Genomic DNA, 20,950 nt, shown 5'->3' with positions numbered 1-20,950 from the left:
CAAAACTAAAATATACTAATCAAATACCTTAGTTCACAAAAAACTAATCCATGTAAAATAATTGGCTTCAAAAATGGTAGAAATGAGGGGAAAAAATGAAATCGTATTAATATCCATGTACCATTGAAGTCACAAACATAGAAAAAGAATAAAAACAAGTAAAAAAATATCTTCATGAAAAGTTACAGAATTCTTTTCATAGCAGTTCAAAAATATTCTCAGCTTTCCTTTTCAGCAGTATTAGGTGGGGTTGTCTGGAGTGTGATGCTTGCTCACCCTCGGGGTAGAGTTGCAAGAGTAGGAGAGGTAATTCCACAGGGAGAATTCTTGGAGGCAGTATTTGGGTTTAGGCAGGTTCTATGCTGTTTGCTGAATTCCAGTTGGTCTAGAGATTTCTCCACTGCCAAATACCTGCTTGTCCACACTGGAAGACTGTACCCTATGGATCTCCCCTGGGTTCTACTTGTGTGATGGGGGACCCAGTTCTTAGTCCCCTATGACACCTGCAGACCCCATGTTTCTGGTCTCAGGTTCAATCTCCAAACAATCTCTACTGCTCCCCCCCCCCCACCCTTCTGAGTTCCTAGCCAGATGTGTCTCTCCCCTTAGGTCCTGTAAGCAGTGGGATTGGAGTGGGACAGTTACATCTGGGTGGGTTTCTACAACCAGTTGTCCCCTGTGTAAACCTCTCTCCACATTTGATTTTTCTCCTGATCAATTACACACACTCTTTGTTGTGCAGTGTCTGTTTACTACCTCTATTTCAGGCCATACTCAGGCTTGCCAGGAATTGCTCCATCAGCTACAGCTGCAAAATGATTCCTTCCTTTGGCTGTTTCTTTTTCTGCATACATATATCATGCACTGTGTCTTTCAGGTTTTTGTGGAAATATTCTTGGTCTTTAAACCTTCTGTACCCTGATAACCCTTGGGCCTCCCCCAAATGAGGGTTCCTTTAATTTCCTTATCCCTCTACTATGCTCTCAGAGGGACCTCTCTGGCTGGAGCTTCTGGCTTGGCTGTTGCAATGGCTATGCTGTTGGGGTTTTTTCCTTCTTTTATTATATCCAACCTCCTGTGTCCCCAGTCTGCATTGAATGTCCAGTTTAAGTTCCACTAAAGTCCGTCCCCTCCCCCTTTTTTTTTGTTCAACCACCTTGCGCAGAAGCTGCCCGTCATCTTCTTCATTTCACAACACAGAGCAGCCAGGAATGAGACCTTCTCTATTCTGCCATCTTCAGCTGACCTCTGCCCCAGAGTTTTAATCCCCCCCACTACATCTTCCAGGGTAGAGAATAGTATTCCTAAATGATCAGGTTTCCACCCACCTCCCAAGAATGGCAAGTCACAGGAAAGTATAGTACTGGTTCCCAGAAATAGGGATTGGCCCTCATGGTTTTCCTGAGTAGTTGTGCCATGGCAAAACCTCAGTAAACATTTTTATTGTGTGAAGATTTCCTGTTGTCTACATAAGAACTTAAATTTATAGTTATACCATATTTTGGTCTAGTATACTTTTAAACACTTTGCTGGGTCACTTACTATACTGTTCAGTCTTAAATGAATAGACTTCTTATTTCTAAATGTCAAAATCATCTTTAAGGCATGAGGTTTATAATCAGTTATTGAAGAAATTTAGCAACTGTGTTCCATTGTCTTAAAATGCTTCTTTATAAGGATTTTGAAGTGTTTGTATCATCACAATATTATTGAAATGAATAAGTTGACTTCCTTTTGATGAGGACTGCATTTTTTTTTTAAGATTCACGTGTTCTGGCATCATTGTATAACAACAAAAGAAAATAAGAAAATAGTCTTGTTATTTTTTGCCGTCAACAGTACAATGTGGTGATGTTTCCTTTTTAGAGTTTTTTAAATACAGTTATCCAGTCTAGCCAAAAGAATATTTTCTAGATGTACATAATTGATGAAATGGAAACCAAATTCTAAAACTATCTGCTTAATAAGTATTCTCTATCTCTGAAATATGAGTTTTTATAGTTTTTGCTAGTACTGGGGTTACTACATATTCATTATCCTGAGAGGTAACATGTCAGAACATTAAGTGCAGTCTTAATCAGGGAAGATCCTGACCAATGGGACATGATTCTATTTTGAAATATGTTTTATGTTTTGTGTCTTAACACAGAAGAAGCAAAAAAATTTAAGTGTAATAGTCCCAGTGGCAATGTACCTTGAGGTAGCTGAGAGAATTGTGTTGAATGAAAAGACAATTATCTGTAGCTATAAGCTTCAAGTTTTTCCCCCTATTGAATTTTTTTTTTACAGTTAAACTCATTACTCAGATCAATTATTGCACAGATGCACAATCAAACAAAACAGACACAAATTGAGCTGAACTAGGTGAGTGGCAGATGTTAGGCTGGAGTTTCACCTGCAGAGAACACTGTTACTGTCCTTGATGTAGCCCCTGAGGCTCCAGGGAACACAGTTTGAAAACAAGTCATTGAATGGAATGACTTCTAGTCCATCACTACAGGAATTTTTTAAAAAGGTTTCCATAATAGAGTATTGTGCAAGGTCAAAGGAAAACTATAGCTCATGCTGACAGAAGAAAATCAACTTGAAAACTGATTTGTTAGGGTGCCTTTTTTCCTAATTAAAACTAAAGAAAGGACAACACATATTACTGTAACAGTTAGAAAAATGAATAATTCATGAATTCAGAATTACAACATTTCCAGTAATACTCCCTTTGAAGTACATTTTCTATTTAAGAAAAAAAATGAGGCTGTTCTTAAAAAATACTTTAAAAGTTTGTCAAATATTTTCTGTAGTTTATTTTTATTTTATCTGTTTTCAGAGAGGTACAGCTAAGGTATTAAGGCTTTATAAAGAAGATGCTAATCAAAATTCAAAAGCCTTAATAGTACTTTAATAGGTAATTGTAGCCCATAGGATGAAGTAACAAAAATAGAAGCCTTTGTTTTTATACAGTTAATTAATATTAGATGAGCACAAACCTTTAGGTAATAAAAACATTTATTCGTAAGACTGGTTCCTATGCAAAGATTTTCATGCCAGAATTCTAGAAGTTATTTTAGTGTTTGAGAAGAACTTTTGTGTAAGTTTAAAAATGCTTTATAAATGTTTATTTGAAGCAAATTACTTTTATAATATTACCTTAATATAAAGAGATGTTTTACCCCTCAAAGCAGGCAGGAATAGAAAATGAATTATAGTAACTATATATCTTTCCCTTAATTTTTTCCCTGAGTTTGTCATATAGATGATTAATGTAGAAAATTATTTTCTTTTTAAGGTTGGAAAAATTAATTAGGTCTGACTTCAGATGTCTAGTTAATTTTGGAATTTTGAGAAAAAATTAAGAACTAGTTTTATTCAATTTCAGTGGAAAAAGTTCTTGACTAAAATGTAATTGCTGCATTTTTTTTTCTTTGCTCACTTGTCATTGCTCTATTCCCAGCACTTAGAACAGGGCCTACCACATAATAGATAGCTTGATAAATACTTGTTGAACGAATGAATCTCATCAGTACTTTTGGTAAAATGTATAGTGTGAGCCTATTGTTTGTTTTCCAGATAACAGGATTGTATTGGGGATAAGAAACTAAAATAATGGGAGTCAGTAACTTGGTTGGCATATGCTTGTTTTAGAGATAATATCATGATGCTACATTTGATTTTCATACATTGGTTGACTGCTTGAACAACTTACCATCTGTCTTACCAAATGGGATACTTTTTAATTCTACAAAGTAGGTTATAATTTTGCTCCACAGTTTACCTGACAGGGTAAAGGCATAGCAGGTCCATTTATTTTGGGTAGACTTTCTCTGGTCTTATTGAGCTAAACAAAGTTATTTGTATAAATCCAATTCTGAACTAATCTGGAAGAAGAATGTCCCATTTTTATAGCCATGGTAAGGCACTAATTGAACACTTGTTGAAATGGATTTTTCACACCATTTGCATCATAAGCATCTGAATACTTTGGTTATGGGTTTCTATGCCTTATTCTACTTATGTAATACTATTTTATTATTTACTACATTCTTAAGTTCTTGATATAGGAGAACAAAATCTGTAGTCGCACCTACATATTCTGTACCTGAGTTCCCTGGATGGGACCTAGGAAGTATTTGCCATAGAACAGATATATACCCTGACATTACAAATCCCAGAACACTATTCACAGGCTGTTTTTTCAAAAATTACCAATGATTTTAGCCACATAGTGACACCCTGTAGGCTCTTTCTGTTGGAGCCACATTTTAATAAAAACTGACAAGATGAATCTTGGTATATAAAGATATACTGAATTCAGAATGAAGTCTCCTTTAATATGAGTTGATCCTTGCTAACTTCAACTAACAATGAAGTTTGGTGACTTGTTACATAAGGGATTCCTGCTTTCCTTCTAGTATAGAACCTTACTATTAAGTAGTAGTGTTAACACTTTGGACTTTAAGTGTTAACACTTAATACTTTGGACACTACTACATTTTGTTTGATTATAAGGCTTCAGTTATATAATAGGATTTCATAAACAAATGCTATATAACATCTGAATTTATTCAAAGATTACAAATAAAATTTTTAATCATTTGTAGAAATAGAATATGATTTAATATGGATTTTCTAATGCTGTTTTCTAGTTTAGAAATTGTGTTTTATGTTTATAGTTTCTTCAAAATCAAGAATTTCCTCAAGGGCATTATTTTATTGTTTTCACATTCCTTCCTGCTCTGTTAAGTCTAATGAGGTTTATCTGTCCTTTAGGTGACCTACAAACGAGATCTGTATGCGGCTGAATCGATTATTAAGGGTATGTTTGGCCTTGTGACTGTCAGTTCCTGTGTTTCAAAAAATGTAAGCCAGTTCAGAATTTCTCATGACAGTTTAAATCCCAGCCATCAAAGAAGGATAAATGCCTGTAGGCCACTGAGGTCTCTGATTTGTTTTTGAAAATAATTACATTTTATTGTGTTTCCTGCTTGTGAAATAATGTCATCTTGGTTTAAATTTTTACAAAAGAAAGACTTTTGTTTATTAATTTAAGTATGTGACAGCGATACTATTAGGAAGGAAACAGTGAAAACTGATATTTTAATACAGTTTTAAAGTTGTCTCATGTTTACTGGTAAGATAACTGCCCCCACCCTTTAACACTGCCATATCAGTGAATTAGATATTATCTTCCATGTGAGAAAAATGTTTTCCATAAATTTGAAGAAATAGTACTGGATGATTTTTTAAAATTCAATTTTTGTTCTAAAAATGAATGCAGTTTTCTTTTGTAATTTTAGGTATTACATGTGATAACCACTTTCTTGTGTTTTTCCAGTGTTGTGACTCTAAATTCCATCTCCAAGATAGTCTACTTAATGACCACATGTGAAACTAGATCTAAATTTAAACTTACATTGAAGTACGAAAAAAAAGTAGTGAATCTGAATATTGAATGCATTGATTTAAATATTTGGGAAAACTTATTTAACAATCATTTGAAGCCAGTTGACTTTGTTTCACAATTGAGCTTAATATTGTGTTAGGAATGTAATCAAGATGCAGAAGGAACATTCTTTCTGTATTTCTGCAGTTTTTATCGTTTAAATTGGGTTTCTCAATTTAAGCACCACACTGACATTTGAGACCAAATCTTTCTATGGTTTGGGTCTCTTCTGTGTTTCCCTCATTGTTTAGTCACATGCCTGGCCTCCACTCACTAGATGCCTGAAGCACCCTTGCTTTTTCACCTACTCCCTTATGTCAGAGATGTCTCCTGCCAGTGCCAGATATCTTCAAGGGCACACAGTTGCCCCTAACTAAGAACCATGGTTCTAAATATAGTTTTAGCAAGATCAGAGGTGTCCCACTTCCATCTTGAAATAAGTGTGGTACTTTACAACAAGTTAATAATTGATTTTAGTTAAATTACAGATAGAACAATATGCTCAAATTTTGATTGAGATGTGAACTTCTAAATTTAAGTTTATTGGTGGGAAAAAAAGTAGTGAATATTAATTTTGAATGTGTCGGTTTATAGTTTTCAGAAATCCTATTTAATAATTAATTGGCTTCATATGCAGAAAACTGAACTTCTTCTCTGTTCATGACAATATATTTCCAGTTTAGCCTCAAGTTCTTGTTCTTCAAGCATATTTCATTTCAATCCATTAGCATATTGTGATTTGTGTATCTCTATGTATAAACATATCATCTATGACCATAAATCAAAGCATTGACATATTTATACAACAGCCTAGAATGTGTGACTAGTACTGTGGGACATGCTGGTTAAATCATGATGTGGTTGGTTATACTCTCAATGTAAATATAAAGCTCACTTTGGTTTCTTTGCAAAGTTGTATCTTTGTTACCTAGGTAAAACGAAAATGGTCTCTAGTTTGAACAGTTAGTGTTTCAATGGAGGATTCTACAAATTGCAATACATTGCCTACATGTTAACATTATCAGAGTAGACTTCTTACAATGTGAAAGCCTACTTTTTTCATTTTGTAATTTGTTCTAATTAGTTATACATGACACTAGAATGCATATTGACATGTCATACACAAATGGAGTATAACTTCTTATTCCTGTTATTCATGATGCAGAATTATAACGGTCATGTAATCATATATGCATATAGGGTAATGTCCAGTTCATTCCATTATTACTGTTCTTCCCACTACATTTTAAACATAATTGCAGGGGGCTATGACTTTGGAAATTTTTACCATAGAGAAATTTTTTTTCTTATTTAGACAACAAGTTCTTGTATACTATTATTTTAAAATTATTAAAGAAGTATTCTGTTATTCTTAGGGAAAATAATTGGACTGACTACATTAGCAGCTGATTTAGGTCAACAATCTCAGTTTCTGTGTCCTCTTAGTACCAGAGCCTGGCCCAGGGACCTTGCCTGGATCTCAACTGGCTGAATTTGGCCACCCACATACAAAGAAACAGGCAAAAGATGAAAAAAGAAAAATTAATTTTATGCAGTTTGATCAAACTAGGGAGAATCAGATTGCTTTTCCGCTGGTCCCATAGAAGCGGTTAAAAATTATAGGAATAAAATCCAATTGATATACATATGTAGGTTTAGCCTATGCTAGACAGGTCTGGGTAAGGGCGATCTCCATTCTCGGCTCCCTTGGTGTCCATGTGGTACTGGTCTTGGAAATCAGGATTGGGTCCATATTCTTCCAGTATTAAAGATGAAGCATCTGAGAAATGCTGAAGCTTGTGAAGTAGACTTTTCCTGAGAGAAGGGAGCCCAGAGCTAGGTGTCTGCAGGAATGTGTGTGTCTTGTTCTTTTATAGGCTCCAGAACCCTCCTTTTAGTCCCTGCCTCCCTTTCTTCTCTGCATATGTGCCTATGGGCAGGAAGAGGCAGGAGTACTGCGGGTTTTGGCTTGTTTGGGGAAGTGTGATCCTGGAGGTTAATTGTTAGCAACCCAGTGATAACTACCCATCATCCTTTCTTGACCTCCATCATTCCTTTTCTACACTGACTGCCAGGTTTTCTGTCCCCTGGCTGTTTGTGGAGGAATGTAACATTTCCTGTCCCCTCGGGACAAGTGGGTTGTAGGCACATTGCTTTTTATAAGGAAAGCATGTGGGGAGTCAGTACAGTGGGCTCATTTTATAGAATTGTTCTCTTAACCCTGTGTTCCTAATATCCTTATCTATTTGTCCCTTTACACCCGGCAGTCCTATACTATCAGCATCAGAAATTGTATTCAGTTTCAGAGGGGCCCTTAATTTCTGTGTCACTCTGAATTTTTTTTTTAATCTAAAATCTTCCAAGGAGATTCTGATGCTACTGGTATCTTGCTCTGGAGCTTTCCTGTGTACCCCTAGACTGGCAACATTGTAGTTACCCTACAAGTTGAAAGTAGAATTTTGGGCCCTACTGGATTCGATCAGAATCTGAAGAACTCTGGGTGACTACTTTGTACATTAAAATCCAGAAACATTTTTCTAGGTTTCCCCTCAGTCCTTTATAGTCTCTTTATAAGGCAGCCTACTTGTTAAATTCTTTATTGTACTTCACCCTTGAAGTCTAATTATCCCTTACCAGCTGGAAATGCTTATTTGCTCACCTAGGATTACCCTCTAACTTCATAACTTATGCTAAATACCATCTCTGATAATTGAAATATTTCTGGGCACAGAGAAAAGAAGACTTTTGTGTCTGTCTGAAAAAAAAAATTCTAAAATATAACATGGTAGAAGACTATCTGAGTTATATTTTCATCTGTTTTCCTTTTTATAGTGTATTCATCAGAGTTATCTAGAAAAACAGAACCAATATGATGTACATCGATACATATATAGATACACAAATATATCTGGCTGACTACCAGAGTTGATACTAGATTCAGTGTTTGTCATGGTGGGCACGTCAATGGTTTCTGTACTTTATTCTACTGGACTGTGATTTCTTTGGGTTAGGAACTGTTAAGTTCAGTGGGCCTGATGAAGAATGATTATAAAGTTAAGACTTAGAAGCTTCCTGCCAGTGCTTCAGTAAGCCTGCTGTGTAGTCTTCCAGAGTGTTTGTTGCTGGCATGATGGGTGTGTGGGAACTAGATCACAGTGGAATGACAGATTCCTAGACAAGCCCAGTGAAACAATATAACAATAAAAATTCAATATCAGAATAATAATATTGTGTACAATTTAATAATGATCAGTTAGGTACTATTTAATTGTTTTGATAAATCTGATAGCCTAATATTCATTATATAGACACAAGAGTTTTTCCTCTTTTATTTTATTTTTTTTCATGCTATGTTATGAATGTTAGTATTCTAGAACTTGTCACTCCTGAGTTGCTTTTTCCCTTGAATCCTAATTATATATGGTCAACAAATATGCTGATGAAATTATTTTCTTAGTATTTTTCAAACTAAACCATTTCTAAGATAAATGTCAAATCTCATTTCTTACCAGAGCATTTTGTATCCTCAAACTTGTTACTAGAATAGTGTATGTATTTTGATCAGTCTTAATTTACATTCACATCAATGTCTTTGATGCAGCATAGAAATTTAGATGGTGGGAAAAATATGATTGCATTGATATTTGAGGTTAGGTTTGCTAACTTCAGGCAACTTTTTGATAGAAATCTCTCAATTGTAAATAAATGGTGAGTCTCCAAATCTTATTTTTAAGTTTACTATTTTTTTAGTACAAAGGATTGAACCTAGGGGAGCTTAATCACTGAGCCATATCCCCAACCCCTGATATTTATTTATTTTAATTTTTTTTTATATAACAGTGGAATGCATTACAATTCTTATTACATATGGAGAATACAATTTTTCATATCTCTGATTGTATACATAGTATATTTACACCAATTCGTGTCTCCATACATGGATAGTAATGTCCATCACATTCCACCATCACTAATTACCCCATGCCCCACTTCCCCTCCCACCCCTCTGCCCTATCTAGAGTTCAACTATTCCTCCCATGCTCCCTCTCCCTATCCCACTATGAATCAGCCTCCTTATATCAAAACATTCGGCATTTGTTTTTTTGGGATTGGTTAACTTCAGTTAGCATTATCTCCTCTAACTGCATCCATTTACCTGCAAATGCCATGATTTTATTCTCTTTTATTGCTGAGTAATATTCCATTGTGTGTATATGCCACATTTTTTGAATCCATTCATCTATTGAAGGGCATCTAGGTTGGTTCCACAGTTTAGCTCTTGTGAATTGTGCTGCTATAAACATTGATGTGGCTGTGTGCCTATAGTATGCTGTTTTTGATTCCTTTGGGTATAGACCAAGGAGAGGGATAGCTTGGTCAAATGGTGGTTCCATTCCCAATTTTCCAGAGTCTCTATACTGCTTTCCATATTGGCTGTACCAGTTTTCAGTCCCACCAGCAGTGTATCCTTGCCAACACTTTTTATTTATTTATTTTTAAAAAATTTTTGATACACTTTCTCAGCAAGTTTCTTAGAGCCTTGCTAGGTTACTGAGGCTGGGTTTGAACTTGTGATTTTCCTACCTCAGCCTCCTAAGGTAGTGGGATTATAGGCATGCACTACCATACCTGGCCGAATCATTTATAAATATTTTATGTTATTTTTAAGTTTATTTTAGCATCAACATTTACTTGAATTTCCATTTATGATGAGCTATCATTAAGAAACTTTATAGAAAGTGGTACTTTTGCATTTGTCTTTTGTAGAGCCTGGCTTAAAGTATAGTTAATCACAATTTGTTATAGCTATGTAAAACAAAGCAGTTTCAATATATTTTTTCCTCAGTAGAGAGTTGGATTTGTTTATTGTTATTTAATGTTTAACTCTTTCAAGCTTCTATGGAGTGAAAATGAAAACAAAGTTTTCCAGAGTAGTGTGATTAATTGGTGCAAGAAGACACTGAGCTGACTGATAAGCTTGTAAACATCCATTTAACAAAAGAAGTATTGTACTTTTGTCTCACAAACTGGTTGAGCCCACCCAAAGCCTGTTCTGCATGCTCAAACGAACCCAAACTATATTAAAGTGGTAACAGATGCCAGTGGTAACATACTTTATCTAGATTTACACAAGCCATACAAACAGTCCCAACCCACAATTGATTTAATATGCTGACCATATCCTGGCAAAAGGGTGAATATTCTAAAATTTTCTGAGAAGAAAAGACCCTATGGAATTTTTAAATAAAATATTGTATTTATTTTCTACCACTACCATTCAGCAATCCTCTAATATATTCTTTTTTGTGGCTAAAGAGTGTTATAAAAAACAATTTCATTCTATTCGTTTCTGATTATAATTATGATTCCAAGTAAATTTGTGCTATAAAAATTGCCTATGGTGTCTCTTTTCATATGGTAGTTTTTATAAAAATGGAAAAAATAGAAATTAAAATTGAAAATCATTCCAGTTTCAACTGGCTTTAGTTAAAATTAGTTATTAATATTCATTTAAGTATTCATGTTTTTTCCTAGTCATTATTTAATGTTTTACATTTATTAAACATTTGTTTTATTTTAAAGGAAGTTAATTGATTTTTCTCTGATATAGGACATCTTTTTCTGGCTCAGACATTTTACATTTTATTTGGAAAATATAGTGATACAGGTGGATTTCTTCCAGTAAGTTTTTAGGAGCAGTAAAGCTTTATATCTTTTTGAATTTTTAAAATTTTATGAGTGTACCATAAATATACATAGTAATTGGGTTCATTTTGACAAAATCATACATGCAAGGATTTCTTTGCTTGAATTTTTTTAGTCTTTTTTCATATGAAAAGCTTTTATTTATTTATTTTATTTAGATATGACAGCAGAATGCATTACAATTCTTATTAAACATAGAGCACAGTTTTTCATATCTCTGGTTGTATATAAAGTATATTCACATCAATTCGTGTCTTCATACTTGTACTTTGGAAATAATGATCATCACATTGCATCATCATTTCTAACCCCTTTTTACCCACAATTAGCTTTCCTACCAGAATAATTTTTTAAAGAAAATCAATTGAATTTGTTTGTGCTTAGACCTTAAAAATAGCTGTACTTTTAAGTTGGCACTAACTTGAAAGACATGAAATAAGATCATGTGAATAAACTTGGTTCAGTATTACTGAAATTTAATAAGATTGTGTTGAAATTGTATGAAACACCTTATACTTAATTTCTTAGTTATTCTTTAACAACTTTTACTTATAACTGTGATTTTTTTAAGTGCAAAATTATTTTGAAACTTGAATCAAGTTGAAAAAATGAATGATTTAAATCAGATTTTCTACATGTATAACTGAACAATGTTCTTCATCTGTAGTATGTCCTCATCAGGTCTTTCTTTTCATTCTTTTTTTGTAGTAGGAAACAGTAACTTTATTAATTTTTATGTGGTGCTGAGGATCGAACCCAGCCCCTTGCTTATGCTAGTCGAGCACTCTACCCCTGAGCCACAACCCCAGCTCCATCATCAGATGTTTCTTATTAAACACACAGTGATGATGCCTTTTATGATATTAACCATGCTTTTGTTTTTTGAACAATGTAAAGTGACAGCTAAGCTTTACTTAAACTTTAAGTTGTGATGCTTTTTGGCTTTTGACTGATACTTAATTTTTCAAATTTTCCCATCAATACCAAAACTTCTTTGTACATAATAGTTTTTGTTTTTCACTTTCTTGAAAATAGTACTGTGATTGTATCTTATGTGAGTATGTAAGAACATTTGCATAAAGTTTTAATCAGTAAGAACAGAAAGGCTGTGAAATAATTTAAAAGTAGTTTTGTGCCCTTGGAATTTTATTGTTAAAAAAAGATGTAAATTGGAAAGTTAAATATTTGGGGGAAGATTAGAGAAAGTAGAGTTCACTTGTTTGTTTAATCTTAAGATTTTCTTAATTTGTCATCAGTGAAATGGTAATTCAAGCACAGGCAAGTAAGTCTGTCATGTTCAAAATCTTGGAAGGTCACAGTTAGTTATTAAGTAACTAGTTAAGTAAGACTTGATAACAGACAAAAGCCATCTACTTACACTTCACTCTGCTGTAGGTAGTGAACACTCAAGGACTATAAACCCAATTATAGGGTTTATTTTCAAACCAATAAAACATTTTGTAAATAAATGCCCCTAACTTAAATATTCTTTTTCAGCTATAGAAATTTAAAAAAGCAAAAAAGTATGGTATCATTCACTTGGAAAAGAGTAATATGCATATTCTGCTTACACATAAAAACATTCATGGGAAAGACAAGATGTCACATGCCTGTTTCTTACTTTTGGTTCTAAGGCAGGAAATTTCATTCTATCTTCTGTGACTCATTTAACAATGTGCTTAAGATCTGATAATATATGAAAACATATTTTTAAAAATCTGCCTATATATGACTGCCCTCCAATTGAAACATGCATAGTTAGCAATACAACTACTCAGAAGAGCACTTGACCTCTTAATTTGAGTGTGCATACCTGAGTTTTTTGGAAAGATTTTATTTATGGATCTTCCTTTCTGCTTGTCTGTACTTATGGCTTATTGGCTGCTTTCACTTTGTTTATTGCTTGCCTTCCCGCTTCTTAAACTAATAGCTTCCTGATCAGGGTGTTGAGAGAAACTGAAAGCATCTTTCTGTAGTCTCAATAAAGGTGATTATAATTAATATCAATTTAACATCTTAGACTAGTCTATAATACTGGTTTTTGATTCAAGGAATTCAGGGCAGTAAAAGGTACTGCCCTCATTTTGAAGGATTAGAACTTGAAACATCTTATTTATCTAAGAATACTAAAATCTTGAGGGGTCAGTGTAGTGAACAGCCCAAGAAAATTAAAGGGCAAACTTATGAATTTTTAGTCTATTTGCTTATGGAACTAACTCAGTATCTTATTTGTCTGAATGAAATTAAGAGGAAAATTATTTCCTTCATGAACTTTGAGATTTATACATTATTACTCCTCTTGCTTCTGAAGGATTTTTATTAGAATGACACTGGAATTGAGCTTTTATGAAATGACAGTGTATATTACTATATATCACTACACTATGTATCCTAACAAAAGTATGAGATTTTAGATTGCTAAGATCGTTTAGCCAGGGTTTGAAAGCCTTGAAGAAATTCTGTGTACTTGCAACTTGTTAGGGTTTGGATATGAGGTGTCCCCTGAAAAGCTCATGTATCAGGCAATGTAGGAATACTGAGAGGCAAAATCATCAGATCATGAGCGCTCTAAAGTAATTGTTCCTTTGATTGATCCATTTGATGGAGTAATAATTTGAATAAATTACTGGGTGATAATTATAGGTAGGTGGGGCATGGCTGGGGGTAGAAGCTTACTGGGGCCATGTCCTTGGGGATTATATTTTGTCTCTGGCTCTTCTCTGTCTGCCTTGGAGTCGCCATAAGCTAAATAGCTTTTCTTCAACCACACCCTTTTGATTTGATGTTTCTGCCTTGGAGCCAGCCAGTCTAGACTGAACCTATGAAATCATGAGCCAAAATAAACTTTTCTTCCTCTAAACTGTTCTTGTCAGGGATTTTGTTCACAGTGACAAAAAGCTGACTAACACACAACTTGTCTGAAACTTGAGAGAATTTCAAAGAAGTCTGACAGTTGGAACTGTGATGTTCCATATTTTGATGTTCAAGATATCAAACTAGGCATCCTTCGATGCACCCTCTAGGTGATGTGGCTGGAATTCTGACAGTGTTCCTACCTCGCTCCCACCATCAACCACTTGAAAAGCAAGGAAATAAGAAAAACCAGAAGCACATCCTCTACTTGAAAGAGCTACCATGCCTTCCTCCATTTGGGACTAACAGTGCATAGTAGTTATTTCCGTGAAGGCTCCTGTACAAAAGAACAACTGACCTCCTGAAAAGTTGTCTCCTCTAATTTGCATCCTTATATGCTTCAGTGATTGTGGGTTGTTTTGTTATTCGAGAGTACTGAATTTTGTAATACATTGTGGACTGGTATAGCATCCAGGATGTCTTTTTTTAATTAAGCTTAATGTCCCTGAGCATTTGTTTCAGGGTACTACTGGCGAGTATTAGCTCATTATTATTATAATTATACAGATGAGAGATATTTAGGCAGTCTTTACCACATTTTTTTTTGATGTTAGACAAACAGCTGTCAACCACAATGTAACATTGTTTGACTAGAGAATCATATCACAGGTACTTTGTTTATACCAAGTTGTATTTAAGGTTCAATTGATTGTAAGAAATGTTTCATACACCGATAAGAAAACAGCTAATTTAATATCAATATAATCTTAGAAACTTCATTTTATGCTTATTAAATGAAATTTTATGTGTAGATATTTTTTCTCATTTGCGCAGAATGGATCTTTTTCTTGATAAGATGGAGCAAAACCACTTTTCTATTGAAAGAAGCCATAAAACGAGACAGAATATGCAGACTAGCTGTTTGAATATTTGAAGGTTAGAGGTAGATGGACTAATGCAGAAAACCCAAGTTTGAAGTATTGTCTTGGCGGTGAACTCTGCTTTTTATTTTTCTGTGTGTCCTGACCTGGATCCAATGCAGCTTGAAAGTCATAAATAGATACCAAAATAGACCTGCTAGAGAAGCCTTCTGTATATCATCAGAAGAGCAGGAAGAGGGTCTCCTAATGATAAGAGAGAAATTCCTTTTCTCTTACTCTAATATTTTATTTCCTGAGCAGTCATGTGATAAGTGGTGGTACTGATAGTGGTAGCAATAGAAGCCTGATGGAGCTTAAAATTCGGAATAAAACATTTCTCTCTGAAGACTTTCTGTGGTTTCAAGGGGTGGGGTCAACACTGTTTCTTTTTTGTCTTCTGTTGCTTAGCTCTGGATAGAAGTGTAGTCAATGGAAATGTGAAGCAAGTATGGTAAAGGTCCAGCTTTCTGTTAGAAATATTGATAAGGTATGTACTAGGGAAATGGAAAAAAGGAGATACTGTGGTAGAGGAACACAGAATGTTCATACCTTTGAGCTGCACATAAATGGATTTGACCCCAAACATTACATGATAGATTTTAATTATTGAACTAATGGATAAATTGGGTTTCGGGCCATTTAGCGGCACACGTGGGAGATTGATCCAAATGGTACCAAAAAAGCTTTGAAAATGGAACTGGAAGCATGATACAGAAGATTGTTAAAATTGGAGCATGAGGAAAACTGAGTTGATTTACAGTGGAAATGGTGACAATTTGGATGGAATACAGAATTTTGCCAGAGCATTATCTAATAGTAGAGTATCTTAATATATAGAATATAATTCAAATCATTTGGTATACAAAAAATCAAACTCTGAACTCATAGGAACGGACAATCAATACTTGTTGAGATGATACCTTTGTCGGAATTTTCTGGAAATATCTTAAAGCACTGAATTTTGAAGTGCTACGTCAAGTAATGGTCTTGAAATGGAAGATGGAAAAATCTAAGGGATAGAAAGTATGAGGAATTAAATTTTAGTTTAGACCAAGATGAGTGAAGTTAAGTGGATCATTTAGAATTTCTCAACAGAATGAAGAGATTTGCAGAGGTTGGGATGGAAATTAATAGTGATTGATATTGAGAGATAGAAATCATCTCAGCCCCAGAAAGACAAGGAAGACTGCAGTACAGAAACAAGACCTTGAATTGACTAGGAATGAAATCTCCCTAATTTGGCAAAACATGAGTCTATTGATCAGGAAGCTTCATTAAGTCCATCATGAACCTGTAGAAATCCACAGATGCTTCATAATCAAACTGCTAAAAACTGAAGGCATACAAAAAAATCTTGCAAATAAGTAACACATTATTTATAAGGGAATAATGTGAATGACTCTAGACTTCTCATTAAAATCTATGCAGACCAGAAGGAAGTAGAACAAGATTAGCAGTATTAAAAACACACTATTAACCAAGTATTCTGTATATAGGAAGAACAATTTCAATAGAAATCTTAAATTCTTTCTCAGAACTAAGAATTCATTACCAGCAGATGTATTCTAAATATCTAAAGAAAGCTCTTCCCATAGACGGAAATGCCACAGCAAATAATGAAATATCAGAAGTTGAATAAAAGAACTAATATCTGAATAAATAGAATTTTAAAGTGCTACATCAAGTAATGGTCTTGAAATGGAAAATGGAAAAATCTAAGGGATAGAAAGTATTAATTTAGTTTTTAAAACTCCTGAACAATAAGAATAAAGGTTATATTTTATGAGATTGTTTTCTTAAAGGAGACAGAAAAAGCTTTGTAACCAACAATGCAAAGGGGTAGGATAAAGGGACATATATCACTGTTGGGGATCTGCCTTTTATTTGGTGAGGTAACATGTTTTATGTGGACTAGAAGGGATTGGCATATGTATTGTGATTTCTAGAACAAACATTGGAGAAAACGAGCAAAAACTGTATGAAGAAATTTAATCACTCAAGAGAAACTTTTTTTAGTATTTTTAAATTTAAGTGAAAAGGAGCTATAGGAGAAACAGAGCAAGAAAAGTATATAACCTAGATCCACATGTGCCAGTTGCATTAAACATGAGTTATTTCTGCACACCAATTAAAAGGCAAGTATTTTCACAGTAAATATTAAAATATGAACCAACTATATACTCTTTGTAAGAGCTCATCTCCAATAATATAGGTATGTTAAAGGCAAATGAAAGAAAAATCACATCTTTCATACAGTAATCAAAAGAAAAGTAGTGTTTACAGCCAAGTTGAGTTTGGACCATGGAAACTTGTGATGAAGAGGGATGTTCATCAACATAAAAGGCCAGTTCAATGTCTTAGTCCATCTTTACTTCTGTAAGAGAATGTTACAAACTGCATATCTTGTAAAGAACAAATTCTCAGTTCTGGGACATGGCAAAAGCAAGGTACTATATGGGGTGGGCTGCTTTTGTGTCCTCATGTGGCAAAAGGTAGACGTCAAGAGGATGAACATCACATCCTCAGGTGATAGGAGAGGAGAGCAAACTCAAAATCTTTTTGTTCTTATGAAGTCTAATTTGTTCGTTTCTTTTGTTGCCTCTGCCTATGGTGTCACATGCAAGAAATAATTGCCAAATTCAGTTAATAAAGCTTTTGCCTTATTTTTTCCCTAAGTTTTGAAAATATATTATTTCAAGTTAATTTTTGTGTTTTATGTTAAGTAACAGTGTCATTTATCTGTTACTACCAGTTTTCCCAGTACCATTTGTTGAAAAAAGACTGTTTCTCCATTGGATGGTCTCGGTCCCCTTGCCAAAACTTGATTGACCATATATGTGAGCATTTGGGGGACTCTGTTCTATATCATTGGTTTTAATGTTTGATTATGATACTACCACACTGTTTAGGTTACTCTATGTAGATTACTACTGCTCTGTAGTAACTTTTAAAATTGGGAAGCACAATTCCTTAAGCTTTGTTCTTTCTCAAGATTGTTTTGACTATGCAGAGGTCTCTTGATATTCTATATGATTTTAGGGCAGGCTTTTCAATTTCTGAAAAGGTCACAGGAATTTTGATAAGGATTACATTAAATCTGTAGATAATATTGGGCATATCAATGTTTTAACTTCTTTGTCCATGAATAAGGGGTGGGTCTGTACTTGTTTCTTCCAGCAATCTTTTATCATTTTTATTGTGCAAATCTTTCACCTCTTTAGTTGAGTTCATTCCTGTGTTTTATTCATTTTGATACTATTTAAGTGAAGTTTTCATGGCTTCCTTTTTTGATTGCTCATTGTTAATATGTAGAAATTCAAATAATTTTTGTTGAGTTTGTATTTTTCTATTTTACTGAATTCAGTCTAACTTCAGTGGAATCTTTAGGATTTTCTACATAGAAAACATTTGTGAAAATACTTTTGACTTCCTTTACCATTTGGTTGCTTTGTTTTTCTTGCTTCCTTGGCTAGAACTTCCAGTGCTGGGTTGGATGGAGGTGGCTATAGTGGACATTGTGTTCTTGCTCCGATCTTAAAGGAAAAGTTTTTTATTATTTCACAAAATAGAGGTGGGGTATCTCTTATCCAACATATTCAGAACTAGAAGTGTTTCAGATGTTTTTTTTTTTAATTTGGAAGTATTTGTGTAGACGTTACCATCGAGTATCTCAAATCTGAAAATTAAAGTGTTCCAGAATTCCAAGCTGACCGTCATTCCATTATGTCATTGTTTAATTGATTTTGGATTTTTGGATTACAGATGCTCAACTTCTCCTAGCAAATGGAATTTAGCAGCTTATTGACTTATAACCAAGTATGTTTTATTCTGAAATGCAAATATTATTGAAAATAAAAAAATCAATAAATATCATTACCAAATGAAGGAAAAAAGGCTACATCTCAATGAAGAAAAAATATTTTGTAAAATCCTTTAACATTCAAATGGAGAGAAGGAAGTTAGCTCAACATAATAAAAGCTATATATGAAAAACCTACAGTGAATGGTATACTCCTTTGATCTTAAAAAAGGCTAACAGTATCTTTGTATTAGTAAATTGCATTAATTAGAATTAAAGTAGGCTTTAAGCCTAAAACTATATGAAAATAGAAGTGCCTTTTTTTCTTATTATTTCATGTTCTCAATAGTTTTAAGTAAAAATTTAGGAAGTTTCTCCATTATTTTAGTTCCATGTTCAGAGATCTTTGTCTTTGCAACATACCCAAGACTTTATTTTGTCTCTTGATCATTTATAAAGATATTTCTGAATGAGAAGTAGTGTGGGTGAAAGGATTAGTGTATATGCAGATAACTATTTTTGTATTTGTAAAAATGTCTTAATGTCAAATTATAGATGTAAAAATCCAAACCAAACAAATCTATAAAATAATACACATCTGCATAACTACTCGAATGAATAATATAACATTATCCATAGAAGAAGCCTTTGCTGAACCTTTGCCTAACTAGGAACTGCACCCTTCCTCAAAGTAGCAGCTATCCAGATTTTATAGCAATCGCCACTTCACCTTTTTTAGGAGCTCTTTCACACACATGTACTTTCCTAGATATTGTATTTTAGTTGTGGTATTTTTAAAAGAAAATGCCATTTAAATCCCACTTAACCTACAGTTCCCCTATTCATTTATTTTTCTTAGTTTGTCTTGCTGAAGCCGGCCCACGTGGTCTGTAGGTGTTCTGTTCTGAATTTTGTTCAGTGCATAGTGCATGATAGAGTTCTGTACCTTTCTTCATCTCTTTGTCCTCTATAAAATAGTAGCTGGATCCTGGAGCTTGATCCAACTTAGATTCATCTTTAGATGAATTTAGATTCATCTTTTAGAGATGTTGTGTTTTTATCACAATGCATCTAATGATAACCACTGATATTTAATGCCTAATTTTATTCCTACATTAGAAGGAGTATAAATCATATTTTAATGACATAAATTGGTTTCTTATAAAGAAATGTTTCTTATTTAGGTAGTGATATAGTTTACACTGGAATGGTAAATGCTTGGTTATTTTTTCAAATAAGTGAATTCTGTATCTGAAGTTCAATTTTCTGTTTGTATAAAGAAGAAATGCCTTATGAACTCATAATATTGCTGATTGAACATTATATCTTAATTTTTTCCTCTTTGAGATTTCTTGTTTTCAAAAATAGGGGGAATAATAGGAGGTTTTATAATTGTCATTGTTGTCTTAAACAGTAAAGACAATAGCCACAAGATATCAATAGTTATACCATTGATATTTTAGTAAAGAGTTAAACAACTGTTCTACCTATCTTGTTCTCCTTTACTTTGTCCTATATTGTGTGTTTCTGCTATATTGATGTATCCTTACAGAGTAGGGCTGAAAAAATGTAGCTCAGTGTTAGAGCACTTACCTAGCATGCACGAGAAGAGTACAGGTTCAATCGCCAGCATTATAAAAGAAAAGGAAAAAATATGACTTTGTATAGGAATTGATTAACCTTTTTAAAAATATATTTATTTTTTAGTTATAGGTGGACACAATATCTTTATTTTTATGTGGTGCTGAGGATCAAACCCAGTGCCTCATGCATGCTAGGTGAGTGCTCTACCGCCAAGCCACAAGCCCAGCCCTGAATTGATTGATCTTTAGTTTCTTCTTTGAGTTGATGAATGTGAAATATTGCCACAGTGTGAATATACTACTCTTGTCATTGGTTAAAATACTTAATTGAATTTGTGTAAAAATTTAAAACTTGTATTTTCTTAGTGTATTATTGAATGCCTGTCATGTTCATGATATGTTGTATGTATACTGTTTTTTATATCACCTTTATAGTATTTTGAGATAAATTGCTGAACTGTAAATCCCAGTGAGACATGTAGGTAACAGTAGTGATGGGATGGTTTGTAGCTTTCCTTAATAGTTTTGTACCAGAAATATCAAAGTCTTTGTGCAATGGGTGATTCACTACCTCTTCGTAAATTCACTATTCACTGAATTCACTAATTGCCACATCGTGGGAGAAGATTAAATAAAACTGAAATATTACCCC

General features: G+C 33.8%; 1 protein-coding gene across 5 annotated transcripts in view; it reads left to right on the top strand.

The window, feature by feature from the left end:
• Crppa (CDP-L-ribitol pyrophosphorylase A) overlaps positions 1-20,950 on the top strand; it is a 332,294-nt gene that overhangs the window by 102,134 nt on the left and 209,210 nt on the right. For all 5 annotated transcript variants that reach the window (XM_046463642.2, XM_046463640.2, XM_046463641.2 and 2 more), the window contains one exon: positions 4,765-4,810. In XM_046463642.2, the coding sequence (XP_046319598.1) occupies positions 4,765-4,810 (46 nt within the window). The remainder of the gene's footprint in view (positions 1-4,764; positions 4,811-20,950) is intronic.

This window comes from Marmota monax, unplaced genomic scaffold (genome assembly GCF_021218885.2).
Source record: "Marmota monax isolate L192 unplaced genomic scaffold, Marmota_monax_Labrador192_F-V1.1 WCK01_AAM20220418_F8-fsc00057, whole genome shotgun sequence".
NCBI lineage: Eukaryota > Metazoa > Chordata > Mammalia > Rodentia > Sciuridae > Marmota > Marmota monax.
The sequence above is the reverse complement of the archived record's forward strand: the minus strand, read 5'-3'. Positions and strand labels throughout refer to the sequence as shown.